This window comes from Myodes glareolus, chromosome 1 (genome assembly GCF_982192425.1).
Source record: "Myodes glareolus chromosome 1, mMyoGla1.1, whole genome shotgun sequence".
Classification (NCBI taxonomy): Eukaryota; Metazoa; Chordata; class Mammalia; order Rodentia; family Cricetidae; genus Myodes; species Myodes glareolus.
In genome coordinates, this window is record NC_142026.1 from 23,416,473 (window position 1) to 23,434,728 (window position 18,256).

General features: G+C 39.6%; 1 protein-coding gene across 1 annotated transcript in view; it reads left to right on the forward strand.

Annotated features, from left to right (window-relative positions):
• The window catches only part of Nyap2 (neuronal tyrosine-phosphorylated phosphoinositide-3-kinase adaptor 2), a 251,709-nt gene that overhangs the window by 181,159 nt on the left and 52,294 nt on the right, over window positions 1-18,256 (forward strand). The window contains exon 6 of the mRNA XM_085697751.2: window positions 3,681-3,890. Coding sequence (XP_085553877.2) covers window positions 3,681-3,890 — 210 coding nt within the window. The remainder of the gene's footprint in view (window positions 1-3,680; window positions 3,891-18,256) is intronic.

Genomic DNA, 18,256 nt, shown 5'->3' on the forward strand with positions numbered 1-18,256 from the left:
AAAACCACCTATGAGTGAGTACATGTAATAATTGTCTGAAAGCAATTCTAAAATATGTACATGGGGAAAAGATTTTTTTTTTTAGAAAATAGAAGTTCCAGAATATGCTTATAATTTTCTTCTTCTTCTTCTTCTTCTTCTTCTTCTTCTTCTTCTTCTTCTTCTTCTTCTTCTTCTTCTTCTTCTTCTTCTTCTTCTTCTTCTTCTTCTTCTTCTTCTTCCTCCTCCTCCTCCTCCTCCTCCTCCTCCTCCTCCTCCTCCTCCTCCTCCTCCTCCTTCTTCTTTTTTGGATTTTCAAGACAGTGTTTCTCTCTAGCTTTGGAGCCCGTCCTGGAACTAGCTCTTGTAAATCAGGCTGGCCTTGAACTCACCTCCTGCCTCTGCCTCCCGAGTGTGCGCCACCACCACCTTGCTAATTTTCTTACTAATATAGTCTCTGCTTTCTAATTGAAGACTCTGCACTTTGTTGTTGTTGTTGTTGTTCAAGTTTCTCAAAATAAACTTCCCAAAATTCACTGAAACTAACCCTTAGAACTTACAGGAAACACACAAAGAAGAAAAATACTGTTCCTTCTTGTTCCCAAAGCTGTATTGGGCTTTTAAATAGCTGAGACTTGAGACCTGAGTAGTGTGCCTACTCCCATATTTGTGGGAGAGCGATGTGAATAAAAAACAATGAAGAAACCATCTTTGGTGGATATGCCTTCCCATAAATCTTCTCCTTCTGTATCTAAAATATCTGAGAGAGCAGGACTGGATGTAGCTTGGCTTTTGAACTCTGTCTTTTTATTGATATTTGCGCAAGTTCCAACTCCCGAGGCTCTTGTATGTGTGACAAATTGTAAGAGAAGGTGGCAGAAGGAAACAGGAAGGACAAAAGAGATGGAGGGGAGGAAGGGAGTCTTACTTCATAAGGAGATAACAGCACAGTCACCCAAGCAGTTGAGTTAGATTGTGGAAGAGAAATTCGGGAGAAACATATGCGTTCTTAGATTTGAGGCAGTAACGTTCAGAAGCCAAGTAGTGTTTTCTTTGAGACTGTGAGTAAACATCTTAGGAATGGCCTATGGTGATCATGTGTGGTCCTGATTTAATTGTCTCAGGACACTGAATAACAAGTGTTGGTTAAATATTCTTGTCCTAATAATTATGATTAAGTATGCTATCATTAAAATATTTTGACTTGTCCTGTTTGAGTTCAGTGTAACTAACTTTATAGCAGGTGTCTTTAGAGGCCTGCACTCTTTCTGATCCTGCAGCTGGATTGGACTAGCTTCCTGATTTATTCACTGCATAAAGTGTAATTTTAGTATTTGTATAGCTGCAGGGCTTCTTGGAGCTGCAAGGGGCTAGAGCAATGTGAAAATAAAAGAAGACCAGACCAACTAGAACAGAAAGGCTGTTTATTCAGGGCTTTCATTTGGCAGAGTTTCACAGCAGGCAGAGGAATCGGCGAGCAAAACAGCAAAAATGCGAAATTAAATCTGGCCCACAGGTGCTTCTCTATAATCTAACTGCATAAACAAACTGTGCCCTTACTTAAAAGCAGCCCCGTGTAACAAATAGCAGAGTGTTGACCAATCATTGCTGCCAATCACAGGCCCAATAACCAACTGGGCTATTTCTGTCTACCACTTCCCTTTTCTGTCTATAATTACTGCTTGCTAACACTGCCAAGTGGAGCCCTGTGAGGCCCTCAGAACCCTGACCATTGCTGTTCAATACACAGAAGCCTGTTCTTTTTCACATACAGCAAGATAATGAGAGACAAAACATGACATTTGTGTTTAACTCTGTTGAAAACTGAGAAACAATTGAAGCTAAATTAAAAGATAAGAAAACAAAAATATAGTCTTTTAAATTATTACTATTTATTTATCAAAAAATCTTGATGTGGATTAGACTTCTAATTTGATGAATTTTGTATATTATTGTTATCAAACAATAAGATTTTTTTTGAAAAAAATTACCAAACTCATGCCACATTAGTACATTCATCATCAATTGGTTTTCTAGTTCCATTAGAAATTTTCTATTGCCTATACATAGCAGAAAGATAATTGAAGGGTGGAGAAACAGGCTAAGTAGATTAGGAACAATACTAATTTAACAAGATGCCTGCTTATCAGGGAACGAGTCCTAAGAAAAGAGAAACCAAAGCATATGACTTTCAAGAATTTGGAGTTTGGCAGGAAAGTAAGTATGTGGAAAGCCAATATGCTATGTTCTTGTACAGCTGACCAGGAGGCATGACCCTGGCAGTGGTGATGCTTCAGAAGACACTGAAGTAGCTGAATATCAGTTGATTTGCCCAACTAGAGCAAAGACAAGATTTAAAGGTCAGAGCAGAGAGCTTGAAGTTGTAGAAGCCAGCATTGTTTTGCTCAGGAGTGGAAGAGGGTGACAGAAGCTATGACCATTTTGACATTGTTCCTTGGGTACAATGATTAAGAGAGAGCTATTATAGAGAGAAAGAGAAGACTAATAAGGCAGGATCTAATAAGGAATTCAGCTATTGTGATGTGAACTGGACACTCTTTAAAGTATTCCTTTCAGGAGTACATTATAGTCACATGTGCATTTTAAATGATGCTGTCAGTCGTACCTTGGATATCAAAGACAAAGTCAAAGAGGCCAGCTGTGACCATTAAAGAGACACAATTCAAGAGTCTGAACTAGGGTGGTTGAGGTAGACATGATATCAAGGAAGGAAGGGTGGAGAAAAGGCTCAGAAAGTCAGTAGACTTTTATGCCTAATGGATTTGAATTTGGGATTTATCAGTTGGGTTTAGAGAGAAGAACAGACAGTCTCTTTGCATGGATGAATGAATGGCCAGGAAGAGTCATTGGTTAAACGTTATCTAGAGAAACGTCTAGATAGTATCTGAAATGTTAAATCTGTGCTATCCATAAGACATTCGTTGCATAATGAATGTAAAACTAAGGAGACAGGTCTTTTCTTTTGATAAAAAGTTCAGGAAATCATTAAGAATTCGATGAGATTTTATTGAAACCAGAAGAATCTGTGATAAAAGCACCACAAAGAATCTGTGGTGAGGGAGGACAATGTCTCAGTTAGTGCCTTGGAGATGACCAGTGTGCAAAGGATGTATCAAAAGAGAAAATCACAGACGGCGTGGAAAAGGGGTTTGATGCAGAGCAAGATGCAGAGAAAGGAGGGATCTGTGAAACGGAAAGAATTGAAAACATAAAAGTGAGTGGTAGAAGACTGGCCAGTCACTAGGAATTTTGGTAAATATTTCAGCTAATGAAATCCACTGTATTTGCTTAGAGAATAGACGGTTTGGATTCATGACACAGCACAGTAAAGGAGAGGCGAGGGAGTAGAAAGGAGGAAGAAAGGTAACATAATCCTTAGGGGAGTTCCTTAAAGATAAAACCAAGGGGGATTCAAAAACGAGAGTCAAGATTCATTGAGGTATGGTATATCAAAAGAGAAAATGATTTTCATTCTGGTGATATTAACACACCCACATCATGGAGAAGAAGAAAATCCCCCAAGGGATCCATTTCCCTGTTTTATTTTGAAGCCCAGGTCTACAGTACAACCCTGTTTTCAATAGTATCTTACAAGCACATTAAAAAAATATTCAAGTCTCTAAAAATTCTTTCAGGAGGGATTTAATTCTCAAATAACAAGTGATTTTGTTAATACACAGAATCCACTGAAGAGCTCAAAGTCCGAAGCCACAGCACGGAGCCATTACCAAAGTTGGACAGCAAAGAGAGAGGCCATTATGGAACAGTTTCCTCCAGAGAGCCAATGAAAGCTCAAGAATGGGATGGAACCCCAGGTCCACCTGTGGTCACCAGCAGAATGGGCCGATGTTCTGTGAGCCCTACCTTGTTGGCGGGAAGCCACAGTTCAGGTAAGCAGAACCCTGGTCTTCCAGATGACTCTGTGAATCCAGAGGCTGTTCATAAGTAGGTATACTTAGGCAATCATCATCTCACATCAGTCTGCTTCCATTCAGACTCCAAATCCAAACAAGTAATAAAGGGGTTGACCCATGCAGCATACCACAGGACAGTTACTCACAGGGATGGCAAGGAAAAGTGTTCTATTTGAAGCTAAGCCATGCGGTAGTGTTTTGCGAGAAAACTCTGCACCCTATAGGCCGTAACTATAGGCCGTAACTAAAGTCACATCAGTTTATGGAATTGAGGGATTTAGTGTTTGTGGCTCTTTTTCTTAAAAAAACTATTTGAAGCAACTAGTGAGATTTGATCAGAAGAAAAACTCGGGACAGAAATATAACAATGACTACTTGAAGACACTAGAGGGAGAAGCTGTTTTGAGTCACACAGTCACTTGACACGTGACATGGCATGAAGTTCTCAAACCCAAACTGAAAGAGAAAACATTAATGTACCTTTCAATTTCAAGTCTCGAGATTAAAATAGGCAATGCCATTTTGCATGGTTAGCAGATAAGTATTATTAAACATCGATTTTGTAAAGCAGCATATGTTTGCTTTGATCTGAATCATCTACATGTTGGACTCACAGAGAGCTGTCAATTAAAATAAACAGTGAATAATCAAGGAACCTCCTGCGGCTTTCAGTTTCTGTTCCGAAAGAGCGCTGGGTCTCTAAAGAAAAGACCAATCCTTTCATGTTCTTTTCAACTTGGATATTTGTCAAGGAAAGCAATTTACATGAAGTTAACCTATGCACCTTCTGACATGGGTAAGCTGAAATAGAGGAGGCCACTGATCTCTGGGCTTGGGGAGGGATGTTTCTTGAAAAAGACCCAACCAGAGCTTCTTAGGTTCAGCACACTATGTAAAGCTAGATGGTAGAGCCATCCCATGTACAGAATGAAGAACTCATCCTACAGCACAAGTTTAAAACCAAGAGAAGAAAAGTTCTATGCATCTTCAAAAATTCTGAATGATTTCTATATTAAAGTAAAAATGGTGGTACTTATACATGCTGACTAGTCTTACAGACCTACTGGATAGATTCTAGAATCACATAGAGAGGATATCACTGAGAGATTGTCTAGATCAGATTAGTTTGTGGTCATGCCTTCCAGGGATTGTCCTGACTACATCAATGATATGGGAAGATTCAACCCACTACAGGTAGAACATTTCCTTGATTTGGGCCCCAAGCAATTTCTGGGTAGATCAAGTGAACTGAGTAGTCAGTATGCATGCATTAATATTCTCTTAACTGGTTGTCACTGACTGCCTAAAGTTCCTGCAGACCAGGGGTTCTGGGCTAATATAAACTCCTTCCTCTTCAAGTGACTTTTGTCAAGGTATTTTATAATGACAACTATAAGTAAATTAAAACTATTTGTGCATTCTGTAAAAAGCAAAATATATAAATAAAAATAGTAGGCAACAAAACCAAAAAAAGAATAATCCAGGCATTGGTGGCACATGACTTTAATCCCAACACTTGGGAGGCAGAGACAGGTGGATTTCTATGAGTTTGAAGCCAGACTGGTCTACAGAGCAAGTTCCAAAGCTACAGAAAAACCCTGACTTAAAAAATCAAATAATAGTAATGATAATAGACAAAATTTACCAGCTAAGACTATACATTCTTTCAAAAACAAAACATATAAATAAACATAGTAGACAATGCTTACCAGCTATGACTGATAATTAATTTATAGAGATTATCACTATTTTCATAGACTCATCTAAAACTGTACAACTTCTATCTAAAGTACATACATGTTATATTTAGAACACAGATACATTTAATAAAAACAATATTGTGATCTAAGTGCCTGTGATGTAACAGCCAACATCCTAGGGCCAGAGATCATAATGATTAATCAAATATCTTTATACCTGTTCTTAATAGTCTATTGATAGACACGTATATCATTGTGCTATAATGCTTATTTTAGTCAACAATGTCAAAAGGGAAAAATCAATAGATAGGCATGTACTGAAAGGGATTTATTATGAGAGATATCTTCAAATAATCATGTATGTTTTAAAGATCCAGACCTGCATGTTGCAAACTGATGGTCCAGGAAATCCCATGGCCCAATGCAGTTCAAATACGGTGTCAATGGTATAACACCATCTGAGTTGAGAGGATTAAAAACCACAGTGCCAGTGTCCAAGCATGGTAGAAGTTGTAAGTTTAAGCTCAAGGAGAAGGGATCTGTCCTTCTCCTTTTAAGACCCTCACTGGATGACATTATGCTTACTCACATTGGTGGGGTTCATGTTCTGCTGATTCAACTATTCACACCTTGCAGAAATTCCCTTCCACAGTTTAAAGGAACACTTTACCAATTATCTGCAGATCCCTTAGTTCAGTTGATTTACAAAATAAGATGTGAAACAGAAACAAGTGAATTCTCCTGGGAGACATTGACTTTGGAAAGAAAAATTAGATGCTTTGATAGACAAGATAGTAATTTCTAGGTGCTCTCCAGGATGGGAGAAAGAAATTGACATACATTCTGGTAAAACCTGAAAATCTACAGGTCTCTCTCCTCTCTCTCTCTCCCTCTTTCTCTCTCTCTCTCTCTCTCTCTCTCTCTCTCTCTCTCTCTCTCTCACACACACACACACACACACACACACACACACACACACGATGTATTTACTGTGAAGATCTGAGGTCAGTTTACTGAATAGTTGATTAGGGAATCAACTAATGTAGATGAGCATCTATCTAAAAGACCCCTTGTATTAACCGGGAACACTTGAACCATAAAGCAAAAGTTAACAGTCGTCTACGTGGTGGATACTATTAGTGCCTTTGGTGCTGAGTCTGCAGCTGTGTAGCTACAGGTTTTCTACAACTGCTCCTGGATGCCACCCTGTCCTCAGAGCTATCTATCCTGCTCATGACTCTGCTCTGCTTTCCTAAAAGATTCTTTTTTTTTTCACAGCCATGGACTGAAAACTGAAGGTTGACATTTTCATTTCGTTCAGTTGATCAGAATTGAGATCAGAAGATCAACTCTGAGATCAACTCCTGACTGAAGTGGAAAGGGCCTTCCCTGGAGAACTTTCTTTCCCTTAGTAAAGGAGGGAACGTTTACTTTCCAGACATAATAGGCAAATAAACTTGCATACCTATAGGCTCTTAACTGCCACACCTTGGTTAGGTTTTGAACACTATATAGTAAATATTTGCAAGTCTTTATTTTAAGTTACAGATAATGTAGTTTGTCTTATATTATGAAACATTCAATGATGAATTTTAAATTTGAGTGACAGGAGGGCCATTCCCTGAGAAATAGATATGTGTGGGAGATATGGAGCAAGCAAGGAATAATTGAGAGAGTTGGGGATTGAAGTCTGACTGTTAATATGGAAACATTCTTGGCTATCTAAGCGAGGGGCCAGCAGACAGTGGGAATTGCAGTTTTGAAACTAATGAGATTCAGCAGCACTGCAGGCCTGGACTAGAGATCTTAGAAATGGTTGCAAGCAAAGACTGGATGAGCCATACATGAAGAACAGAGGAGACGTGACAGAGACGGAAATTGAGATGGGATGCACGGAATCTCCAATTTAGAACTTTAGCAAACAATTTAGGCTGTTGTGAATGAAGATGATAGAATTGTGTGGTGAATGACTAGATTCTCACTAAACAGTAAGCTGCACAAATGTAGTGATCTTTTACTTGTATTTTAATGAATAAAGCTTGCCTGAGGACCAGAAAAGCAAAGTAGCCAGCCACAGGCTCTTACCTCTACCTCAATCTGAAAATGGCAATCTTGCCTCAAAGAACCCTTGGAATGAGACTGCACCTGAGAGCTGTCTCCTTCCATTTTATCTCCCTCTCTAGTGGTGGGATTAAAGGTATGCACACTACTGCCTGGTTTCTATGGCAAACTAGTGTGGCTACTGGGATCAAAGGTGTACGCCATTCTTGCCTGGTCTGTAAGGCTGACCAGGGAGGCTGCTTTACTCTCTGATCTAGGGAGGATTATAAGACAAGAGGAGACAACTCTCAGACTCAGTCTCATTCTGAGGATTCCTGGAAGCAGGATCACCCTTTTCGGACTGAGGAAGAAGTAAGAGCCAGTGACTGGCTGCTTGCTTTTCTGGTCGTCAGGTAAGCTTTATTTATTAAAATGTAAATAAAATATCACTACACCCTGAAATTGGCAATCACATTCCTTATGTTCCTTAGCATTTTGGCATGCACTTTCTAACAAGTTCAGAGTTTAAATAAAATATGTATACAAAGCTTCCACATTCTATCTTCAACCTCAAGCTCCTGAAGCATCTATTTTGGTTTGCAACATCCCAAGCCTCTTCTTCTGAATCTAGAGCAACAAACTATCTACTGACTAGAGGGAATACAAAATGTATTTTTGGTCCCATGTGCCTTTTCTGGGTTCTGAGACAGTTAGACATAGATAGGAGAAAAAAAGGGGAGGGCCGTCAAAATTTGATTTTGTAGTTTAGAAAACACAAAACGTAGTTGGTGGTGGCACAAGCTTTTAATCCCAGCATTTGGAGAGACATAGGCAGGTGAGGTCTCTGTCAGTTCAGTGCCAGACTGGTCTGTGAAACAACTCTGAGCCAAGCAGGGCCACATAGTCTTAAGAAGCCTGTCTTAAGAAGAAAAACAAAATGCAAACAACAAAAAACCACAGTGTAGAATCAAACACAGAGGCATGAATTCAATGTCAGCTCTCGTCCGAGTTTTGTGTGTGAACGTGTGATCCCAAACAGCTGTTGCTATTGCTATGACTCAAGTACTTGGTATTCCCTTCAACTGGTTTGTTAGCTTTCGGTTGTTTTCGACAAAGAAATGGAAAAGAGGAAACGGTGTTTCTTATGCTTTAAGCTTTACGTTTGTGAACATTAAGAGTTTCAAATGTGCCAGATATGTTCTAGAAAACACATTTGCATCAGTGAATTCACACAGGGAAACCAAAGCCCATTCACCTTTGATATTTTAAACAAATCAGACAACACCTTATGCTCATGGACCTAAAAGATGACTTGAGACTGTAACAGGAAACTGGCTACTTGAGAAAAATTTTCCGGACTTGCTGTTTTGGGAGAGAAGAGAACGAGCCAATCCTACCTGCCTCTCCTTCTGCACACTTCAATACTTTCTTCAGGTTGCTGCCAATACTACCTTGCTAGAAATGTTGGGGTAGTCATCCACAACCTTCTTCCTTCAGTTGCATAGTTATCAGTGATACCGTACCTCACAGGACAGGAAAGATTACACGCTCCTCTCCCACACCAGTTTCCTCCCTCTGCTGTTCTGATGTGCCCCTTACAGGCATACACACACACACACACACACACACACACACACACACACACACCATGCCATGTGTGCTTGCACATACACACATTAACATGAACTATTACTTTACCCAAAGTAGTTTAGCTCCTTGAAATGGCTCTTCTTAACAGCCCCGCTGAGGAATGGAGGAATTGCTGAAGTAGAGGAAACATGTCAGGAGATCCCCATTCTAATTAACATTGCCACTGGTTGCCACAGTAGTTTATTAAACTACTGTTGTTTAGTAAGTCAGAAAATCCCCGGAGGGTGATTTTTGAAAGTAGTGGAGAACTGGGACTCACATACTTAGGAATATAATAGAGGTTGTGGGGGTGAAGTTATACCAGTAAATACCTTATTAACAAAATATCAGACTTCAATCAGTTACGGTTTTTATAGCTTCTGTCGAATGCAGTTTCTGGGGACACATCCTCATATTCATACATATGCACAATAGGCTGTGTGCCATAGTCTCTGTGTTCCAGGATCTTCCTCTGTCTCTTTAGGGCACAGAATTGTTGATCATACATTAATTCTAATTAAATACATTATTTTCATGATTACTATTTACATGTAAAAAACATTCTAAGAATGTAAAGAGATGCAGACTTCAAAAATGTTGACGGGTTAAATAGGACACACATACACGGAAATCTCAGATCTTCCCGAGAGCCACTGTCATCAAGAGTTGAGTGAAGGATAGTGCTGCACGGAAAAGAAAGATGAACCAAAGCAAGAACTGAAGCTTGGAGTGGTTTTGGCATTGGTCTGACCTGACTTGAGCAATTTTAGAAGTAAAAACAGAAAGCTTTGGATTGGAAGCAAAATCTCTTTCTCTTCATTTCTCATTCATGTGCACACACACACACACACACACACACACACAGAGAGAGAGAGAGAGAGAGAGAGAGAGAGAGAGAGAGAGAGAAAGAGAGAGAGAGAGAGAGAGAGAGGGAGAGAGATTGGTATATAGCTTATGCCTAAACAAGAATAAAATACTATAAATGAGAGGAGCAATGGTCTTTAAAACAAATACCCCTGATTCTTTGTCCTCGCCTTTCAGAGTTTATAGTCCTAGGGAGTCACCGAGGGATGGGTTAGTGTTGGGGTGAGTCAGTGATGAGGTGGGTCAGTGACAGAATGTGTCAGTCATTGGATAATGGAATGGGTCAGATGTGGGCTAGGTCAGGGATGGGGTAAGTCAGTGATGGGGTGGTCCATGATGGAATGTGTCAGTAATGTGATAGGTCAGTGATAGAAGGGGCCAGGGGTGTGATGCTAGCTAAGATGTTCTCAGGAAAAACAAGCATACAGCAATGGTAGCAGGAAAAGCTCCTTCCTTTAAACCAGACATAATTTTACTCACATAGAAAGCATGCCAAAAAGCATATGTATCACTCTCACAGGCGAAATCATTTTATCATTTTTTCTTGCAGTATGAAGCCAATTAGTCTGAGATATGTATTTCCACATTTCTTCGAAGCACAGAAATGGAAGCACACTTCACAGGGAGAAGGAAAAGTCATTACAAGTTGAGGAATCTCAAGACTCAGATAGACATGTGGGTGTCTTAGAGATCATGAAAAATGTCCAGAGCACAGAAGCAAACCTGATTCTGCCAATGAGCATCCAAAATTCCCAGATTCAGTTGTGATCATGTGAAAGCTCCCGAGTTTTAAACATAGCACAGTGGTCAGAAGTTTCTGAGTCAGATGGTTCTCTCCCTCCACCTTTGTAGAATCTGAGCGTTGTCAGTATGAGTTTTCTGGTTGACTGCTGGATGGAGTCATGGGGTCTGACCATACAGCAGAGAGAGTTACAAAGAACAAGAAGGGCCAACCGATAGTTCACCTTCTGAGCATACATTCTTCAGAAGTCATGGAGATTTCAGAGAGCCATGAGAGGAAGAATAGGGATGAGCGAGAGGAGGTCCTAGAGAATGTAATAGAAGATAGCAGGTATGGATTTTTGTGACTAGTGAACACCGACAGTTAAATCTTTCACAGAATCCTGCTGAAGTACCAAGACCTTTGAATAAACAGGGAGAATGAATGGGGGAATTTTTGACTCCAGCTTTCATGAAGACTTCCCTTACACATGACTGTTCTCCCAACCTTCCAGACATAGAATTCTGTTCTTCAATTTGCTCTTTGTTCTGGCTAATGGACCCTGCTGTGGTAAACAGAGTGAACCTGGATGATGGAGGAGGGTTATCTATCTATTGTGTTATTTTCATTGGTTAATAAAGAGACTGCCTTGGCCCTTTGATAGGTCAGAAAATTAGGTAGGCGGAGTAAACAGAACAGAATGCTGAGAAGAGGGCAATGAGGCAGACACCATGGAGCCAGCCACCAGGTCAGACATGGTGTATCTTTCCTGGTAAGTCACCACCTTGTGGTGCTACACAGATTGTTAGAAATGGGTTAGTCAAGAAGTGAGAGTTAGCCAGCGACTAACTCTCTAGAGATAATGGGCCAGGCAGTGTTTAAATGAATACAATTTGTGTGTTGTTATGTCCAGGGCTAAGTTAGCCATGCAGAAGCCAGGTGGGATGAAAAGCAGGCCTGTCCGCAGCTCCTCACTACACCTGGAATTAGAGAGGCAGTATTGTATATTCTCCTCTGCAGGACAGGTATTACCATTTTAAAACTCATTGTCAGGATGTGGTCTACCTCCACTAGTGAATCTGCACTCTGTACCCAAAAGGAGTTCACAATTCAGAGAAATGAAACTAGGCAGATAACTAATTTTATTTAAAGAAAGATAATGTGTTATTTCTTGTAAACCACATTTGTACGATGAATTTTGTATGAATGTTAAATATATATGTACTTACAATAACAGTTGGTCACAGAACTTAGGATTTAAGTCCTGATTCTGTTTTGTATTGGTGATGAAACTGCAGACTCTTTTATCTTCCTGAGATTTATTTATAAAAGATGTATGATAGCTTTATAAAACAAATGACTTTGAGAATCAAAGACAATGACTATAAAGATGTCTCAGATATTAAAGGCTTGGATCACAATCAAATAATCATGATAATGATAATTAATAATAATAAACAAAAAAGAAAATTAAAGAAAATTAAATGCAAGGGTTAATAGGGTTGACTGAGGAAAATATGTAACAGTATAGTTCCTGGAACACAATAAATTTTATATAAATACTATAATTACACATGTGGATCCTTGGACATTACAGCAGTTTTTCTTCCAAGGCAAAGAAAACCACCAGCCTAGAACAGTGGAGGAAAGTTTTCTATAAGAAGTCTGATGAGACATGGGTCTTCACTGACAAGAATTAGAATTAGAAGACAAAAGCAGCAAGAGAAGAGCGGCTAGGCAGGGGCAATGTGCTGTCCTCAGGGAGACAGAGCACTCCAGCAGCAACACTCTGCATACCAGAGTCATGGCTCAGAAGGTGTCTGCAGCTGTCATTTGCATTCCAATCACCTTCTTGGAAATTGGGGCGACTGCACAGATACTAGGTAGAGTTGTTCAAGTAGGCCAGAGAAGTGGGAAGGAGATGTAGAACAATGGAGTCATGTTCATCTGAGCAATAAGAGACTGAGATTCCAGACTAGGATCATAATAACTCCAAGAGAATGACCTTTGGACATGGAATTTGCATTCATCGATTTGTAAGGAAGGTGATTATCTCTTGAAAATGATGATGTATTTGTCACTGTTGGGGGTACTGGAAGGTTTGCAAAGTCTCTTGATGAATTTCCTGATATTATAACTCAAAGGCAGTACGGATTCTCTCCTTTATATACAAAAAGACTCCCAAGTGCACAAGTGGAGACAAGCAACAAACAGGTCCCTATCTTAAAACCCTGGGACTGAGGACTCTAGTAGTACTTGTGACAAAATAACTCTTGCTTTCTATTTCCAGTGAAGAAAATCATGTGGGGCAACAATATTAATAAAATATTATGTTGATGGTAATGACTTGAAGGAATTATGGAACTCTCCTCTCATTCAAAGCTAAGATAAAGGAAATTGCATTGTCTATGTCATTAAGGACTTTAAAAATGCATGGAAATACGTGACATGAGGCCTGTGTGAAGTTGCTGCTAGACCCATGCTCTTTGAGTTCCTTTCAACTTGACTTGAAAGCTCTGTCAATTTTCTCCCTAGCATTAAGATAGATTATTTTCTTTGGAGAGAACAGCACATAGAATCCAAGAGATTTTCTTAGCCACATATGTACTCACTGATTGCAGGACTCCAAGGTGTGTGTGTGTGTGTGTGTGTGTGTGTGTGTGTGTGTATGCTTCAGAAAAAATATGGACCATGTGCATAACCATTTTTCATTCAACTGAGTTTGCATCAGTAGAAGAGATTAAGAGACATAATCATAGGCAAGCAAGCCTTATAGTTTGTTCTTACATTATATCTTATATGTAGCTGTCAAAAAGTAATCGTACATTGTCAGTTTGGCTCAGGAGTTAAAAGAACTTGTATTTGATCCCTAGGTCCAAAATGTTTTCATGAGAGAATAAACTCCCAGAATTGTCGTTGGCCTCCATACCTGTGGCATACCATGCACTCCTGCAACCATGCATTACACATGCACACACACACACTCACACACACACACACACACACACACAAACAGAAAGAAAGATATTCACAAACTCAAACAAATACTCACATGCTCATACACAAAATAAATTTTTGAAAAGTTTAGAAAAGTGATCTTAGTTTATCACATTACTTCTATTCTACATGAAAAAATGAAATGGATTTAAAACTATGTTGACAAAAACAAGCATAAGAAGACATTAACAAATACAATACATATATCCTCTTTGATGAATATCTTACTTGACATTTACTCATTCACTTTCTTTCGGATCATATTTTTCTTAAATAAGAAAGCAATATTTGGTATTTACTCTGTATCATGTGAGGTCTAGATGCCAGAGAATCACATGGCATATCCTCTTACTAAGGGAAGGCAATTTCATAGACTTCTGGAATCTTTGTTATTAAGTTTGGAGCAAAGTAATAAATAGCCATTTGACCACAAGGAGCTAGGCTGCTTCCTAAGGCTCACTTGTAGAAGTATTGATAAAAACATCTTAGAAGCTAGTATTAACTGTTACAATATTTTGTCACAATGTCCACACCACATCCCCTTCCTTTTCCCCCATTGCATCTTCATGATGCTAGCGCTACGGGAGTTGGTACCTAGTCCTGCATTCAGGCCATTGGAATCTCCATTAATAGCGTCTTAGCAAGAAGCAAGGTCAATTTCTCATCCCTTGAATCTGTGTTGACCTTGTATCTTTTGTGACCATTGTAATTGGGTGGAAGTTACTGGGCAGGACTCTAGAGCCCTAGTCTCAGGGAGCGTGAGGACTTACACCTGATTTTCTGAACCCTGCCAACAGCATATGAATAACCTTGTGCTAACATGCTGATAGGTGAAACCAACAGAGAGAAACAGAAGTTCTTGACCTTTAGTCAGACAATCCAGACACATGAAAAAATAATTTAGTGCATGTGTGCACACACACACACACAACCACAAACACAACACATACAAACACACACATAGACACCCCACAAACAAACCATAAACAGAGTACACACAAACACACAGAGACACCACACACACACACACACACACCACAAACACAGCACACACACAAATACACATAGGCACCATATACACCACAACATACATAAACTTCAAACACAACACATACACAAACACACAAATAAATACACACAAATCATAACACACACAAACCAAAAAAGCACACACATTATACAAACCACAACACATACAAACTACAAATACAACACAAAACATACACACACACACACACACACACACGCAAACACAGAATGAGCTGTATGAGCAACAGAATCAAAAGCAAAAGAAAAAAATCAAAGAAAAAAAAAACCCTGCCCACTACAAGCACAATGAAGTAGTGAAATCACAAAGTTTGAGGGGATGAACAAACATGGATAACGGATCAAGAAATCATCATTTCTTTGAATTTACTTTTTTTCCTCAAATGAAGCGTTTTAATTTTGCAGTATGACAAGATGGGAAAATAACAGCAAGCTAGAACATACTAATTAATGCATTTGTAAAAAACAAAAAAACAAAAAACTGTGCTTCAGAATTTCAGTTTATCATCTTTCTCTTCAAAGGATGGTATTTGACCAACCTGGGAGTTCATTACGTTCATGTTTAATCTGCAGCGAGAATAGCAATAGCGAGCACTCTGGCAGATCTCCCTGTGATGTGGACTTGGCTGTGGACTACACTCTAGCTTCCTGCCTGCCTCCACTTCCGCCCCACACAGCTGTGCACTTTCTGTTTACAGCCCCCCAGGCTGCCATTCTGTGCAGTGGGCTCCTGCTCCGGAAGACACTTTCATCACAGGCTTCTCTTCCCAGTTCCCACACTTGGTTATTTCCTTGGGAAACATTTGTTTGTCCCTGCTGCTTGATTCTTCACACTCCCGGCTCACTCTGGAATTTAGCCTTTTGAATTCTAGTAGTAAACACATGGCCATCTTCTCATGTGGAGTCTTTGGGGAGTCATGGAAACTACATCCCCGGTGGTCCCACTATTTCTCTGTGGAAAACTGTGACTTATGTCACCAAAATTTGTGTTAATCAGAGAAATCAGATTATTTATTCTTTTCCTGATACTCTTCAGACAGCATTGGGAAATAACCCAGAAAGAGAGAAATGGGAGTATTTTGAATATTGTAAGTGGTCAGAGTGTTTCTTAATAGAGTTTGAATAGAAATGAGCAAGGTATAAAACACAAAAGCTAATTACAAAATAATATAAGATAATTAGTCTCATATCCCAAGATAAAAAGCCAAGCCACAGAAGAACTTGCAAAAGAGATTTACAAAATGAATATTGTTATCCTTATCTGAACCCTCCTCTGTAGCCTAAGAAGGCAGAGACAGAACCTAGTATTAGACAGGATTTTAGATTGACTTTGTGTGGATGGTTGTGTTTTGTTTGTATGGTATTTTATGTGATTTATATGTATAAAATTTGTGTGATGGTATAAGTGTGATTAAGATGTGACTTGAGAGTGATTTGTATGTGTGGTTGTGCCCGTGCATGTGTGATTTGTTGTGGTCTGTACATACATGATTGTGTGTATGCGTGTGTGTGTGTGTGTGTGTGTGTGTGTGTGTGTGTGTGTGTGTGAGAGAGAGAGAGAGAGAGAGAGAGAGAGGGAGAGAGATCCTAGATAATTAATTGCTTGTGACTTTTGTGTATGTGCGACTTTATGTAATTTGTATATGTGGTTGTATGCATGCAATTGTCTTGTAATAAGGTTTATGTATGACTATATGCATGTGATTGGTGTGTGAGTGTGTTATTATGCATGTGTGGATTTATTGTGATAGTATATCCAATATTGATATGTATATGTGAGATCAATGGTACATAATTACTAATTGACCATGTGACCGAGTGTGATGGCATTTGGTTATATGTGCTATAGGGTGTATATATGTTTCTGTGGTTCAGTGTGTAATTATGTATGTGTGTGCCTGCCTGTGTATGTGAATGAGTATATGTGTTGTGCTATGTGTAGAGATATGGGGGCTATGAATAGATGATTGTATATTCATGTGAGTGTATGTATGTGACAAGGTATATAGTGCAAGAGTACAAGTATTTGGGAACTCCATCTGTAATGAAAGGTTGATATTGTTTTTAGTATTTTATCGGGGTATATAGTAAAGAAAAAACCATGAGAGGTTAACTGGCCAGCCTAGAACCACAGAACCAAAAGCTGCTTGGGAAGTTATTCTTGGCTACAGATTATGGGCCAAAGGTTTGTTTAAATTGGGGCTGTGTGGCATTTCTTGGAGAGAAGTGATCAGACTTCTATTTGCCTCGGATGACAGAACAAAGGAAGGAACTCATTCATTAGATAATTAAATAATTATTAATTGGGATTACCACAGGATCACGTGACAGAGGTTAATGACTGGACTGTTAATGATCTCCAAATAGCTGCATTATCAAAAAAGCTACACCTAAACATGGCCTCCCTAAAGTTGTATAGTTGGAGTCCCCTCTTCATAGGCTACCCACCTACTATACACTTGAGCACCTCCTGAGGTAGCATGAAACTCAGATAAGATCACACACAGATGCAAGGGGCGTGCATGAGGAGATGTGTCTAGAATGAGGAAGTAGTGTCTAGACGCTCAGGTGTGGCTCTAAGGGCCTTCTCCAACCTTCTTTCTAGTCACCAGAGGTAGTTTCAGCTACTTTGATTAAGACTGGGAACTGCATAATGTGACTAGAGGACAACATTTCACAAGTGTGATTCCATAGACCACATCGGATCTTTTGAGAGCCATTTAGGTCCTATCGCTGTTTGTTCTGCAAAGGTTCAAGTCTTGGTTCAAGACACTAAACAATGATGGGTCAACAAACAAAGACACAGCGAAAGCCATGAGCTCTCCAGGTGGTAGAAAACCCATTCCAGGAAACCTGATGGCCCTTGGAAAGCACTCTAAGGAGAGAGATTTTCAAATTTAAATATGTACTGAAGCTACAGAGGAGAGAAGCCAACTTACACTATGCAGTCAATAAACCCCTTCCGATATCTCTCTTCTTCCCTCCTTTCCTTGCCTTGATGGGCTCAGAGATTGCACATCCAGCACTAGACTCCTTTATCCTGGGAACATTCCCTAAAAGCCAAGGAGAAGCGTTGTCTTGAAATGATGCTCAAATTCTTGATTAATCGAGCCATTTGGACATTTAAGTTACTCGCAAGTACATAGAGAAGCTGGGGGTGGGAGTGGCTTCAGGTCTCTGGAACTACAGGTGGTTGTGAGCTGCCTGGTTTAGATTCTGGGGACAAAACTCAAGTCCTCTGGAAGAGCAGCAAGGGCTCTCAACTATGGAGTCATTTCTGCAGCCCCAAACTGAATGGTTTTTATTTATCAGAGTGAAAAACAGAAACAACAAACTTCAGCGTA